Source organism: Gigantopelta aegis, chromosome 3, assembly GCF_016097555.1.
Source record: "Gigantopelta aegis isolate Gae_Host chromosome 3, Gae_host_genome, whole genome shotgun sequence".
Lineage (NCBI taxonomy): Eukaryota > Metazoa > Mollusca > Gastropoda > Neomphalida > Peltospiridae > Gigantopelta > Gigantopelta aegis.
This window is the reverse complement of record NC_054701.1, coordinates 96,503,235-96,519,612: the sequence shown is the minus strand read 5'-3', so window position 1 is coordinate 96,519,612 and position 16,378 is coordinate 96,503,235. Positions and strand designations below refer to the sequence as shown.

General features: G+C 36.5%; 2 protein-coding genes across 2 annotated transcripts in view; both read left to right on the top strand.

The window, feature by feature from the left end:
• LOC121369419 (leucine-rich repeat-containing protein 74B-like) overlaps positions 1–1,189 on the top strand; it is a 158,501-nt gene extending 157,312 nt beyond the window's left edge. Inside the window, exon 20 of the mRNA XM_041494520.1 lies at positions 1,100–1,189. Coding sequence (XP_041350454.1) covers positions 1,100–1,165 — 66 coding nt within the window. The 3' untranslated portion in view covers positions 1,166–1,189. The remainder of the gene's footprint in view (positions 1–1,099) is intronic.
• A 14,226-nt stretch (positions 1,190–15,415) lies between these two features.
• Positions 15,416–16,378, top strand: part of LOC121368966 (RNA polymerase II-associated protein 3-like) — a 31,199-nt gene continuing 30,236 nt past the window's right edge. Inside the window, exon 1 of the mRNA XM_041493737.1 lies at positions 15,416–15,484. Within this exon, the coding sequence (XP_041349671.1) occupies positions 15,416–15,484 (69 nt within the window). The remainder of the gene's footprint in view (positions 15,485–16,378) is intronic.

Below are 16,378 nucleotides of genomic sequence, written 5' to 3'. Positions count from 1 at the left end.
TCATGCCTCATTTATCATGCTCCATAGAGGCGGGATTCAGAATGACAGACGTAAACAGTTTATCATGCCTCATAGAGGCGGGATTCAGGATGACAGACGCAAGTGGTTTATCGTGCTCAGAGGCTGGCTTCAGAATGACAGACGTAAGTGGTTTATCATGCCTCATAGAGGCGGGCTTCAGGATGACAGACGTAAGTAGTTTATCATGCCTCATAGAGGTGGGATTCAGAATGACAGACGTAAACAGTTTATCATGCCTCATAGAGGCGGGATTCAGGATGACAGACGCAAGTGGTTTATCGTGCTCAGAGGCTGGCTTCAGAATGACAGACGTAAGTGGTTTATCATGCCTCATAGAGGCGGGCTTCAGGATGACAGACGTAAGTAGTTTATCATGCCTCATAGAGGTGGGCTTCAGGATGACAGACGTAAGTGGTTTATCTAGAGGTGGGCTTCAGGATGACAGACGTAAGTCGTTTATCATGCCTCATAGAGGCGGGATTCAGAATGACAGACGTAAACAGTTTATCATGCCTCATAGAGGCGGGATTCAGGATGACAGACGTAAGTGGTTTATCATGCCTCATAGAGGCGGGATTCAGAATGACAGACGTAAACAGTTTATCATGCCTCATAGAGGCGGGATTCAGGATGACAGACGTAAGTGGGTTATCATGCTCCATAGAGGCGGGATTCAGAATGACACACGTAAACAGTTTATCATGCCTCATAGAGGCGGGATTCAGGATGACAGACGTAAGTGGTTTATCATGCTCCATAGAGGCGGGATTCAGAATGACAGACGTAAGTAGTTTATTATGCCTCATAGAGGCGGGATTCAGAATGTCAGACGTAAACAGTTTATTATGCTTCACAGAACGGGCCGGCGTTCCAAAATACAAGCATAGGCACTTCAGTGTAATTTTGTTTTGAGAAGGGAGCAGGAACCTTGAAGTGGTTTAAAGCTATATGAATCTTCCAAGCGCAGAGACTATTTTCAAAACCCGTGACATAGCCAATTTTCGAGTTCAGCCCTTTATATGTAGCTGGTACTTTGGATCCAATGCATAATAATGTATTTTTGTGTTTGTCTTTACAGAGGCAACTTGATCACCTAGTTGATAAATTAGACTCTACCAAAACTGGCCGTATACATTTCAGGTAAAATTCTGTTCATGCATGCATGCACACACACACACACACACACACACACATACATAAATACCTACATACATACATATATTATTACATATATTAATACATACTTTTATCTCGCCTTCATGTAAAATTCTTTAATCCCATTGGTTGTTTGCCGTTGGACAAATCCCTTATTCCCCTGTGGGCGGAGCCAAATTCTCTTATACCCCGTCTGTAATTTCCAACAGTTTCCAGCCGCCCCAGTTAATGCTAAAGCAATAATTAGATTATAAATAACATTGATAATCAACCAAGTATACATAATTAATTTTATTTTTACTATAAAATACACTATTTCAATACTTTTAAAAGCTGCAATGTTGAACTCGGCCACCTAATTACGGTCGTGGTGTTATTGTATTAATGCGCGATTAGCAACAGTTGTTGTTTTTTGGGTTTTTTAATATTTTTATTTTTTTACTACATACATTTCTAATTAAAAAAAAGTGTTTTTTATTTTTTTTATTAATATCTGTTTCAGACAATTTCGTATTACAAACATTTGAAGTTAAAAACTCGTTTATCGACGGAACTATTTTTCGTCACTGGCAAGTGGTTTCGTTCGCGTCCGCGTGGTACGGCTCCGTTAATAAATTGTTAACAATTATTTTCTGGCGTTATTTTGATTATTTGGCTATATGGTTTAACATGTCGGCAAGATAAATTCGTTGTAGAAGCATCTCTCGGGGTATATGGCTTTTTATGTACCCTCTGTGTGCTCTTTTACCCCCTCGCCTTCGGCTCGGGGTAAAAGAACACACAGAGGGTACATAAAAAGCCATATACCCCTCGTGATGCTTCTACAACTTATAGTGTTGCTGTTAATATGTCCAAACAATCTATTTAACAAGTTGTATAGTATTACCTGGTACCAGTAACCATCGTTCGGTTTATTTCCATATAACTAGGACTTTGGAACTGTCCTATAATCAAATTTCCAATGATTCTGGCTGTGAATGGCAAAACTCACAGATATTTGATTGTATACAGGTTATTTTAACATGGAATACACATGCAAAGCGTGCAAATGAAGCGCTTTGTGAAAAAGCAAATTATGGGCACTTAGCCGACCTTTCGCTTTCGCCCTAATTTACGTGCAAATGTAAGCATGTTTTCGCCATTAGAACTAGTCGACAGTGTCAATGACAGTGGATTTTAATTCATTTATGGGTTGCTTAGACCCACTTTCGTCAAAATGGAACAATGCCATACGTGACATTATGGTCTAGCTAATATAATTGACATTCAGAAAATAATGTCGAAAATATCGTCTGACCCTTAAATTCTTTTGAGTAGTACATTCCCAGTCTGGAGCTCCACGCGGTAAGACGTGTTTGTTTCGCTGGTGCACACTGCACGTGCTTTCGTGTGCTCGACTTGGGGATCCTTCATTTCGTTGTTTTTGTCAGTGAAATGAAGTTTTCTACTGGGATGTATGCGGCCATTGGAACTGATTGAACGCTGGAACGCTTCTCGTTTCGATAGTCTGCACCACCAGGTTGGATTCTTTTTTAGCGAGATTCCTCGCCTCCATATTTCTCCGTCTGACTATGTTGACTTGTTTTTTCTTGACTCGTATGACGGCCATTCTGCAGAACGCCACGGTTGTTCGCGTTTAGTCTCTACATGTCCGAGCCTGTCCTAGCACCACTGGAAGATTGACACCCCCCCCCCCCCCCCCTCCACACACACACACTCTAAGAAGAAATAGGAAGCGGGGTCGGCCCCTACTACTCTTTTCTAGACTTTACTTTGCTTTATAGTGATACGATCTCGTATCCTCCGGAGTCGGGCCCGTCCGCACCACTATGCCAATCCATGACGACTGGACTATACCCTAGTCTGAAACTCTCTCTCGTTCAGACGGATCCGGCTTCTCAAGATCTGTATTTCAGCACAGCACTACACCTTCAAAGTCTATCGACTGTCAATCTAGGGGTTTTCTTGACGGGATGCAACCTATCTCGTCCCTATATAAGCTGTGCACCCAAACGGCCTTAATGAGGCCACTCACGTGGACATATCGATCGGACTTTAAACTTTTAGATCTACGTGCAAAAGTTTATGTCGAAATTACTCTCTCTCTTTTTTTTTTCTCTTTTTTTTTTATTATTAAATAGTCCGATCCTCTCTTCTTTCTCTTATTTATTTTTGGACTGTCCTTCTAAAATGCTCCAAATTATATAAATATTCGGCCTAGCAGTCAATTCTTTTTTTTTTTGGCTTGTAACTTTTTTTTCTTTTTTTCTTTTTAAATTTATTCTATTAACCTTTTTACTAGTTGCTATTTTCAAAATTATGCCCATTTTCAACTCTATCCCCCCCCCCCCCCCCCCCCCCCACCTCCATCCCGAGTCAGGTCACCGATCTTATCTGAGGTCGGACTCGGGATGGGCATGTTCGAAACCCTAGTGGTATATGGACACGTTAAACAAGTTATCATCATCACTGTGTGTGTGTATATATATATATATATATATATAGAGAGAGAGAGAGAGAGAGAGAGAGAGAGAGAGAGAGAGAGAGAGAGAGGGGGGGGGGGTTATTACCAGAGTGTTTTTCGGTATCGTCAATATCATATATTGGGAATATAAAAATTGTATTATGCGAGCCTCTGGCGAGCATAATACATTATTTTTATTCCTAATATATGATATTGACGATACCGAAATACACGAGAGTAATAATCTCTTTATCATATAAGCTCAAGCTTAATACAACGTGTTTTTGTAAACTGTACACGCAACTTTAATTCCAGTCCCAAGTACGTTTGCTTAAATGTCAATAAACCTACTGCCGAGACCTCGACTAATTTACATCTAATTTGCAAAGTTATCAAATTCTTAAAGTATGTGATCTGAAAAATATCACATACTTTGATTGCACTGAAAATGTAAGATATATGATATATAGAGTGTTTTTCGGTATCGTCAATATCATATATTAGGAATAAAAATTGTATTATGCGAGCCTCTGGCGAGCATAATACATTATTTTTATTCATTATATATGATATTGACGATACCGAAATACACGAGGGTAATAATCTCTTTATCATATAAGCTCAAACTTACTACAACGTGTTTTTGTAAACTGTACACGCAACTTTAATTCCAGTCCGCCATTACTAGATATTCAAATGACGTAAGAATATGTGGTGCGGTATATTTTTGAATGGAAATGACGTCAAACTCGCCTGAGGCTCGCATAATACAATTTTTATTCCTAATATATGATATTGACGATACCGAAAAACACTCTGGTAATAACCTATATATATATATATATATATATATATATATATATATATATATATATATATATAAGAATTGAACGTGAACATTTTTGAGTTTCATGCTAGTATAATTACAAACTTTCCGAATTTATACGATTTACTGTATTCTGATTGGCTGACGTCACTAAAAAACCAAGCGTTATCCTTCCATAAACCTCATAAAAATACGTCATCACGGAAGACCAAGATCGAAATAACCGCACAACAGCAACAGTCACTACACGTAAACAAAAGTTAATATCAAGGTCACTTTGCGATAGAAAAACACAAGACAAATCTGCACATGACATTGTTTAATTTTTTAAAAAGAAGTTATAATAAAGATATATATATACACTGTTTTTGTTGATTCAATACTTATTTTTATTTTTAGCGGACAATTTCCAATAGTATGTATACATGTATTCCTACGCTTATTTACAGAACGAAAGAAATTATTTTTGAGTGTTTTAAGGTACACTTCTTGTACTGTTTGTAATTATAAGAATTGTTTCTCATGTTTTAGGAATTTATCGATGTATAAAAGTCACAAATGTAGTATAAAATCGCTTCGCTACGCTACACGATTTTATACCATTTGTGACTTTTATACATCGATAAATTCCTAAAACATGAGAAACAATTCTTATATGAAACGCAAAACCACGTTACACACTGTATGAATGACGTAGCGCGTTAGCGCGAAGCCATTCATACTAAAGTGTGTAAATTCTTATAATTCCAAACACATAACCATGTCATTAATGTAAAGCTCTTTGAAATAAAAAGTGAACTATATTTTCTAACTATTTACTATTTTATTAACACGAAATTCATACTCAACATTAGCGGAATCCCTATGGTGGTTCAATAGCCGAATGAGAGAATGACAATGTTACAATCATTAATACAATTCATATTAATTTTTTGCATTAAATGTCAATACCAACTAGAGACATTTTGAATTCACTACAAACATATAACGTAATTAATTTCAATAACTTTTAACCTGTAATAAAAATGTCTGAAGCGACCTATTTTGTATGGTATAATTTATATGTGAAGCGGTTGGTGTATGAATATTTAACTACGAACTTGTATGGGCGCCATTTTTTTTATTACTGTCCAGATTTATCAATTACGACGTTAAAATTACAGTTATCAAATTTTGCGTGCGTGAAAATTCCATGTGTTGATATATTGGACATGGAGAAAGTGGTTTCAATGTTTCTGGAAATAGATGAAACAGTCGTGTCGCGAGTTTCTGTGTTTACTGCCTTGTAATTGTGGAAGTGGCGACAACACAGATTACTGTTTGATGTCTAAAAATAGAATCTCAAGGAAATTCCTCGGGGATTCCTTTGTTGACATAATTCATAAAGTAGTTCCGGCTATAAGCCAAAAATAGCGCTAAACTGAGATTCATGGTGCTATGAATGTCAGTTTTTATCATCACGTGATACGAATTTGACCAATCCAAGGGTTTTTAACAAAGGCATTTTCAGAGATTGGAATTATATATATATATAGTGTCTTCCCTAGCTTGTTTTAGGATGGTGCAGCACCATGTCTCCATAGTCTAGCACCATCTAGCCTTAATCAGCACCATGCTGCCTTGAGATTAAACAAGCCTTTTTCAGTAATTAATTCTAAAATTGCCTTTATAAAACACCTAAAAAGGTATTATTAATTAATAAAATATGCCTTTTATATCTTTTGCCATTCATTTATTAAAGCAAGCACATAAATTACATTAATGTTTATTTCAGAAAAAAATTTGTGTATTTTTAATGTAAAACAAGTGCCCCGAAAATGGTTTAAATGCCACAAATTTCTAGGGAAATCACTATATATATATTAAAGGTCCACGGGAATAACCTATGATGTCCAAACAGATAGTGTTATAACGGACGTGTATTTCAAGGTTACAGTGACACACTAAATTAAAAAGGTATAATTATGGTAGGTCATTCAAAGTAGTTGGCAAATTATATTCTCTTGGGGATAAATAGTCCACGATTGCAGAGTTGTAAACGTTAAAATTTTAAAATATCACCGTACTAAAACTCTGACATTACAGGTTATTTCCGTGAACCCTTCATATATATCTTACATTTTCTTTGCCAATTAGATGTAGATTAACCTAGGTCACGGCACAAGGTTTATTGACATTTAAGCAAACGTACTATAGTCCATGGCCATGACCCAAAAAGTGACCAATTGGTACCACCTGGGGGCACAAATGGTCATAGTGATTTTTGTCAAGGCCTACATCTCTAGGGATAGAAGATTTATGATACCATTGCAGGACTCGGAGCTTTCTGTGTGTATCTACCCGTTTTGTTACCCTACTCCCATTTCCACAACAGTTATTTTTTTACAGAATTGCTAAAGGATAAATGTATTAAAACCATTGTAAAATATTTGTCAGGGCATTTTAAATACAAAACTTGAGGAAGTGTGAAATAATGGATTGGAGAATTCAGATGTTACCAATATTGAAATCCTTTGAGTATTAAGGCTCATATAACACTTTTTCTGTCGTGTTACAAAAATACAATTCACAGTTTTATTTTTCATTTAATTTAATATAAAGTTTAGGCTCGGCACCTCAAATATTCTTTTGAAGGATTTTATTGCAGCAGAAGCTTATTTTGCATCTAGTTAATATGGGAGTGTTTCTGTGTAATGACCCTTTTGATAACCCCTACCCCCTTTCATCAAAAGCAATATTTCAAAGGAATTGTCAACAGGATAACTGAATAAAAACATTATTAAATATTGATTAAGATGTACATGACAAAATTAAGGGTAGATGAAGCTGGTGTGATATAAATCTGAGAAATAGAAGCAATAATGATATCATTTGAAGGTTAGGGTCTCACATAACACGTTTTTGTGACGTTAGGTAGTAACATTTTCGTCATTTTACAACAGTAATTCTAGTTAAAGTTTAGGTTTTGTATCTTTTTGGGGGCTTTATTGTACATGAATGTTTGTTGGACTCCCACACATTATTTAGATCTTCCACATACAAAGTATTTGTGAAGCTATTTGCCATTCATATGGGTTTTTTTTTTAAAGTTTAATTTTAATTTGATTATTTTCTAATATAAACCAATAATGGTCACTGTCTACTTAAAATGCACTTTGATGACATATATATTGTTACCTGCAGGTGATAATAAAGATTATTGCTTAAAATCATGTTGCTGTATCAGTTGCAAATTCATACATTGCCTTGATAGATTAAAAAAATACCATGATAAAGATGGATGAATATTTTACGAATATCACAATTATGTGCTACATTTCCATCTCTATCTTCATTTGCAACCTGGTTGTCACAGTCTTCAATTATGAACGTTATACCAGTCTACAAAATGCTATATATAGTCTTCTTCTGTTTCTATCTTCCAGCCAATATCAACGGCACTATGTGTCACTGAGTAATCTTCTACATTACAACCTGGTTGATTGAATATTGTGTATGTTTTATCAGACAATCCCTGCATAGTTACACTTGATGTCTTTCGATTCTGCCCTTCGTTGCACACAACAAAAACATATCCTGGCAGGCTCTAATCTAGAATTGAAAAAGTAGGAGAAATTACTTCTCCCTTTCAAAACGAAAGCGAAGAAGTGTGATAAAAAAGATGGATGAATATTTTACGAATATCACAATTATGTGCTACATTTCCATCTCTGTCTTCATTTGCAACCTGGTTGTCACAGTCTTCAATTATGAGCGTTATACCAGTCTACAAAATGCTATATATAGTCTTCTTCTGTTTCTATCTTCCAGCCAATATCAACGGCACTATGTGTCACTGAGTAATCTTCTACATTACAACCTGGTTGATTGAATATTGTGTATGTTTTATCAGACAATCCCTGCAGTTACACTTGATGTCTTTCGATTCTGCCCTTCGTTGCACACAACAAAAACATATCCTGGCAGGCTCTAATCTAGAATTGAAAAAGTAGGAGAAATGACTTCTCCCTTTCAAAACGAAAGCGAAGAAGTGTGATAAAAATAGGTGAAGTGAACATGTGTTGGTATATTTTGTAATCTTTCGACATGTTCCGTGTGCATTTGGAAAGGCTTCAAACTTGACATTCTGTTCTGATTCCTGGGTACATTGCATGCAACTCTACAAACGTTTTCATTGACAATACAGATTAAACGATAGTTGCACCAGTTTAGGACCCCATCCCTCGATTACAGCATGAGCTGCATGCAATATCAAGCACCAGTCAACTTCCACTTTAAAACACTAGATATCATACATCCTTCGATATTAGTTTAATATTTGTTATTAAAAGACTTTGCCATAGATTATATTTATATATACTTTCATCATTATTTTATTAGGAAATCAGTTAATTAGTTTTATTGATGATCTGACTCCGAAAGATTCTCAATTGTTTTACAATATATGATGCTATTATACTCGTTGCCTCTGGTTAGAATCTTTAAATAATGATCTTTCGTTGCTTTTGGGGAATGTCCTATGATATATATCAACCACAATATCAACACGTTTTTTGTGTGGCTTTCACCTCATAATGCTTTATGTAGCATCGGTTTACCACCTACAACAACTTAACGCAATCACTGTTCACTACCTGGACCAAGTCAATCCCATCGACAATAGTTAAAAAACAATATATTAGACTACCTGTTCATGTCAAATTCATATACAACAAGGACCATGGTACAGCTACCAATAAATGTTAAAGGATATCTGGAAATTATGTCTTGTGCCAGCTCAGTGGTGTCTTTAATTAAAGGGACACACCCTAGTTACGGCTAGTTGTTAACCATTACGGCGTTGTTTTTCGCTATTAAACCCATTTTTTCACAAATAAAATTGCACTTTACTTACCGTTTATTATTTAGAATATACATTTCCATTCACCTGAAGTGCTTTTTGGTAATCCTGGTAATCCTGGTGTTTGTAATACCACAAAATGCATTTTTCGTATTTCTGAAAAACGGACGCACGTTTGAAAAAAAACCGTTGAGCAGACAAGGTCTAATCTATTTTTAGACGGGATATTTCCATTTCAATGTCACAGACGTTGGTATACCACGTGGCCGTTATCATTTTGGTTCGGTTTGTTTTCTCGTGCACGGTTCGCGCAATCAACATCCGATTTGTTGTTGTTCATTTGTGAGATTTTTCTTCACAATTCGTGAACATTTTCAGTAACAATAAAGTTCAGACAAGTAAGTATCTCAATACAAAACGTTACAAACCCTTAAAACCAATAATTTTGCTAAGCCCTACGATATCTGGAGAGGGGATACAACCAGGACAGAACAGTTGGAACATGTCCAGGAGAGGTGAAAAGAACGCACCCCAAGTCTGTCAAATTTGTCGTGACGTAGGCATCGTTGTGCTTCGAGCGACATCTACCGGTGACATCAGAATACAAACTTTCAAAATTATTTCAAGCAATTGGGACATGGGGATTCCCATGGTATTTATCGATATAAAACCTGCTTTTTCACTCCATTTGATAAAAACGTGATCTAAGTGTGTTACAGGTTTGTAGATTAACCAAATTATAATTATTTTTGCTGGATGGAATTAGGGTGTGCGGCTTTAATGTTCCTGGTACAAATGGCTAATGTTTCAGCTTTTCGAATTCTGATTTTATCATGGGATTTATTGTTATATGCTCACCCTTGAAGGTCAAAGGCAGTATCCACTGAAACTGCCTTTGCAGTACAAATGTTCTGAGCAAATGTATTTAAACAACTTTGAATGAGGCTTACTACCAGTACTATGGAATATATTCCTAATCCCTTTAAACGTTTGACTTTGAAAACTATTTGTGATGACATGTGGATGTTCTGCTTATCTTTTTAGCAGCAAATGTAGCCTTAACCCTGTTGTGACCTCTAGAGTCCGGGTATCTTTGTTCACTTTAACGTAAAGGGTTTTTTAGGAATGCATCCACAAATATTGTTGCCAGACATCCGATAAAACAATGCTGCCAATCTCAAGGCTTGAAACATATCAGGGTGTTTATGTGTGTGTATTGCTGCCAAAATGTTATGGTGATGTAATAAGCCACGCCCCTTTTTGATTTACGACAAAAAGTGACAATATGTATTCTGTTTCTTTAAACATAGAAGTTGCATATGAAATATGATGTCTACTTTTATCATTTAGTTGTGTTACAGATAGAAAGTTAATATAGGGTCAACCATACATTGCCTCATTTGGGCCACGTGATGTCATAATCCAAAATGGCCGCCATCAGATGTTGCATGCATTACCCTTGTTTGCATTATATTTCAAGTTAAAACTCTTTCTTCATTTATTTGATTGTCTTCTCTGTTTGAAATAGTTCTAACTGAACTAAGATAATAAAACAGACAAAAGAATGGAAAGGAAGGAATATTTGTTTAATGACACCCCAGCACATTTTTAAAACTATGTCTTCTTGATATCTAACAAAGTTATTCGGAAACTTGGTCGAGATAGTGAGAGAGGATGTGTGCAATCACAAATGCTACTCTTGCTGGATAGGAAATATGGTATGTTGTATGTACTCTTTACCAAAGACAGGAATGCATACATAATGGACTTTGATATTCCTTTATGAAACATTGGTATAAAACTGACAGGTCTACAGAGGGAAAATGAATCCTACGATCCATTACACTAGGGACAAGTACTCTACATATACTTCTGAGCTGTATCCCAACTCCAATACAGGAATAGTGGGCAAAAGCACCCGCACAAGACAGATATTAGTCAACATAAAGACAACTGAGACAGTATGCACTCATGAATCACTGTGATAGCATGTGTTTGTGGAAGGAAAAGCATTTTCTACCCCACATGTCATAAGCACAGTTATGTGTCAGCTCATATAAACAATAAAGACAATTTTCATCGAAAAGATGAAAAAACATATACAAGGTCGAAATAAAGTATAGCGTCAGACATAAATGTTTGTCAGTCATACGTCATATTGAAAAATAGCCTGAAAATGTCCACTCTGAAACCTTTTGAAATCCCCAAGACTCCTTTAATGTCAGAACCATGATGGAACAAATGCTGTGCCAGAATGATATAAAGTTATTTTCAAAACTAATGCCCATGTCCAAAGGTATATCAAAAGATGTGATATGTAGATAACAAAAGCTGGAGCACAAGGAATATTGCTCAACTTAAAGGGAAAACCGACTGTTGGAAAACTGAAGTTGTCACTTTTGTTATACACACTCTGGGTGTTTTGCAGTACGTGTTCAGTACGTGTTATATTCATGTTTATTTTAAGCTAGTTTTATCTCATATCAAATATTTTAAAATATAATCAAAGTGCACTTATGGATTAAGTATTGGGGGTGTCAGGCAGGACCATATCGTCATAGCCCAGACTGTTATTTACTTTTTCACTGAAAGTTGGTTTTATCTCAAACATCGAAGTATGACCCAATTTGGGGCCACATTTTGGGCATATGGGTCATTGTGCACTCTAACATCTTTTACCTGTGGGCCCATTTTCAGGTTTGCAACGTGTAATATTTGGAACTGGTTTTGATTGTTTGTATGGCCCATTTTGGAGGCCATATTGTTGGTCTCCATATATGCAAGGTGTGGTCACCAGCAGAAATGACTGTGCATCTTATGCCACTACCTGAATGCCCATATACTCAGATATTGATACATGTACCTTGTTTGTTTGAGTTCAAGTGTCTGGGTTATTAGTCAATACAGCTTAGTTTGGAGAATAGAGTCAGTTTGAATCTGTATGCATACATGTATATAGATCGATGTTTCAAACTGATTTCGTATCATCAGCTTAGTTTGGAGAATAGAGTCAGTTTGAATCTGTATGCATACATGTATATAGATCGATGTTTGAAACTGATTTGGTATCATCAGCTTAGTTTGGAGAATAGAGTCAGTTTGAATCTGTATGTATACATGTATAATAGATCGAGGTTTCAAACTGATTTGGTATCATCAGCTTAGTTTGGAGAATAGAGTCAGTTTGAATCTGTATGCATACATGTATAATAGATCGAGGTTTCAAACTGATTTGGTATCATCAGCTTAGTTTGGAGAATAGAGTCAGTTTGAATCTGTATGCATACATGTATAATAGATCAAGGTTTCAAACTGATTTGGTATCATCAGTAGTTTTTGCATTTTCAATTTTGGTGTGTAAATAAATGTAAGGTAATACCAGTATGTTATTTTGGCTGCCAATTTTAAATGATATAAGATCAACAATTAATGGGACACAGTTGGTGCCTATGGAGGAAACGTTCTATTTTAAAAGTCTTATCCGCCAATTCGACATACATGTTATCAACAGAAAGAAAGTCCAAAATATCACATATATCTGTCTCTGTGTATTTTGTCTGAGTCAAATTGCAGTCTTTACAAACTGTCAAGACAAAGAGTAACAAATGCGGCAGGTCGAAGATCGTTATAGATCCGGGTAACCCATCTGCAAAATCGCTTTCAAGCAGCATGTCGAACGGCAGTTAGTGTCCATGGACTTCATGGTCCAATTTCATCAGAAACAGTTCGACGGTCTTTGAGAACAGCAATTATTAGCAGTAGACATCCTCATATTTGACACGGCAGCACCATCAGTATCGTGTATAATGAACCCATCAACATTTCAATTGCAGAAGACCACCTTGGCAAACGGTTCTGTTTACTGAAGAAAGATGATTTCACTTATCAAATGCGGATGGTAGGCTTCGCATATGGCGGTGCAGGAGTGAACAATTTGCAGGCTATTGTGTTCTTGGGTTCAACAGATGGGGTCTACATGTCAGAGATGGTGCTTTACGGGACCACGTTTTATCAATGTTTAGAGCTAATTCAAGATTGCAGTTTTTACAACATGACAATGCACGTCCCCACACAGCTGGGATCACAACTACTTTCTTGACAGAGCACAGCATCCAAGTACTGCCATGCCCATCCCGTTCACCCAACATGACACCTATTTAGCACGTCTGAGATAAGATAGGACATGTTCAGCGTGGAATACAGCCACACACTCTCCAACAATTGGAAGCTGCCTTGGTGCATGTCTGGAACAATCTGCCATGAGTGTGTTCCCAAAGACTTTTTAATTCAACGAGGAGACGCTGTACATCATGTATTGCCTCAAATGGGGGACATACGCTTTACTAGTGTATAATCAAAACTGAAATTTATCAGTTTGTGTGACCTGACATTTTCGATTCTCCCCCCCCCCCCCCCCCCCCCCCCCCCCCCCCCCCCCCCTCGCCTTCCACAATCATATCAGTGTATTTTAGAAATCTTCACCTTATAACTGGTCTTTGCTGCTATGAATTTCGTTATAATCAATATTTAGGCCTACATTACATGAAATAGAATGTATTGAATTTCTATGTTATACTTATCTAGCATTATTTAATCTAACATAACATGGTGTGTTTTCTATGCGGGTCAGCATATAAAGGCTACAGCCATTACCAATAATACAAATATTTACTGTTGTATTTGACAAGTTTTTCGCCAAGGATTCTTTTCTACCAGGGCCGACAACGTAACAGTTAAAAGACCCTGTTTTTATTTTATTAATACACTTTAACCTGATTTTCATCCTTAAGCCTGGTTTCGATACACGTCGGCGACCTACACAGATCGATACAGACCAAAAACATTGTGTGGTTCCCGTCGATCTGCGTCTGTAGCAGACATGCCACATATTTTATGGAAACCAAACTTTATGTATAGGGGAATGTCCGAGTAACTCTCTATTCCTGAAAAATAATAGAGACGAGGCCCGCTAGCGCCGAGTCCATTTATTTTTCAGGAATGGAGAGTTACGAGGATATTCCCCTACTTAAAAACACCACTAAATAATAACTTTATGCCAATATATGTTAGTATGGAGTTTAACACTAGTGATTTTGATGGGTTACTTAAGTAGGGTTCCATCTCTCCATTACTGAAAAATAATGGAGCGTTGAGACAATACTGTGACGTCACAGATGTATTTTAAACTTAATTAATGTTCAAACAAGGTATCCTACATGGGCTGTTTGTCAAGTACTGTAGATTAATGGTTAGTGTTTAGTGAGAGACAAGTCGGTGTAGTTGTTGTAGTAGGCATACACCATGTTAAGCCAGTAAATCTGAATCAGAATGGGAGCTGGTACCAGGACGCGAACTCGGTACCTATCAGCATTAAGTGTGATGCATAAAACCAACTAAAGCCATATTGTATATAGACATTATTACAATTATACCCTCGTCATTCTGTAGGAGGTGATGCTACTGAAGGTCTTTAGGTTAGTTTATTATTGAAATTGATAGAAATGAGAGGGGGGGGGGGGGTAATTATGGTTTGGGGTTATGTGATCCCTGGATTACAATTTTAAAGATTTTTTATGCTATGAATTTGTGTTGCATGGCTGGTTTTATTATTTTATTATTTATATTATTTCTTGTTAAGAGTTTAATCAGTTTAGATTACAGAAGTGCATTTGATTGAAATAGCTATACATTTACCCACAATACATTAACAATAATAGTGAAGAAAAATTTAGTACTCCCACCCTGAATAGTTTCAGGTGATGACGTTGCATTCAAAAATGCATAGAAACCTTCTGCAGCCTTCCGTGTCAGGTATACCTCAAAAATGGGTTTTGGAGCTTGAACTGTGAATTAATATTAAATTTTATAAATATAAGTGTATAAATGAAATTCATAAATAGGTAAAGTTGAATATAATAAACGTTTGTTGTTTTGATCTTTTAAGTTGTGGAATCAACATTATGCTTAATTAGGTGTGGTCATGCTATGATTTGTTAATATCTTCCATGGACTCTGTGTATTAATATGCCATTTTAAACAATAATACGTGTGTAGTAGTAGTAAGGGCAGCACTATGGGGTATATCGATTTCACTATTGCATCATCCAAGATGGCCGCCAATCTGCGTAGTAAAGGGGATGATGCCATACTGACGTCACTAGGCCCCGCCTCCAGAAGGGTGTATACAAGTTTATTTTAAGAACTGACTGATGCAATGCTGACGTCGCTAGGCCCCGCCTCTAGAAGGGTGTGGGCACATTTATTTTAAGAATTGGTGTAATACTGACGTCACTCTTACAGTGTACATTCCAGTTTTTCTTTTAAGAACCGATGTAATGCTCAATACAGTAGTTTGTCCAAATGTGTATTTGAAGACAATGGTTACTTAAAAGACGTATGTTAATTAATATCCCCCACCCCCTTTGTTATTATATAGCAGCTTATGAAAGAGACCGTTCATCGCACCCAACATTGAATACAAGTGTACGAGAGAAGAAATAAAGAAAGAATGAAGAGTTGTGAAACGTTAATAAATGGATACCTTGATATTGTATTACACATTTATGAATGAAACTGAATGCTGGAACGTTCGGAAGTCTTGCAAATGTGTACTCACCTAAATTAGAATAATATCCATAGGAAAAATCCACATACTTGTGAGAATTATTTTAGCAACTAATCTTATACGATGTAAGGCCCCACAGTCTGGGAGTCAAATTGAAATGTGATATCTGTCAGCTGTGAATCGTTCGTTGATCCGCATCCCGGTAATCTAAACTAGGTGTGAGCCCACTTGAATTTTGTTTACTCCCCTCCCCACACACACACATCTCGATGACGATAATATATATATATATATACATATAATACACAGTGTTGGATGTAGGGAAGGGGGCGGATAGGGCAGGGGGAGAGCGGTGTGCCCCTAAACGTACATATTTATTTATTTGAAATATGATTTTTGTTTCTTAATATAATATATACTTACTTTTGAAGATACAATACATCTTTAAGTATATCCGTGTAATGCATTTTTAATCAACTCCTCAAATACACTGTTTATCACAGTACA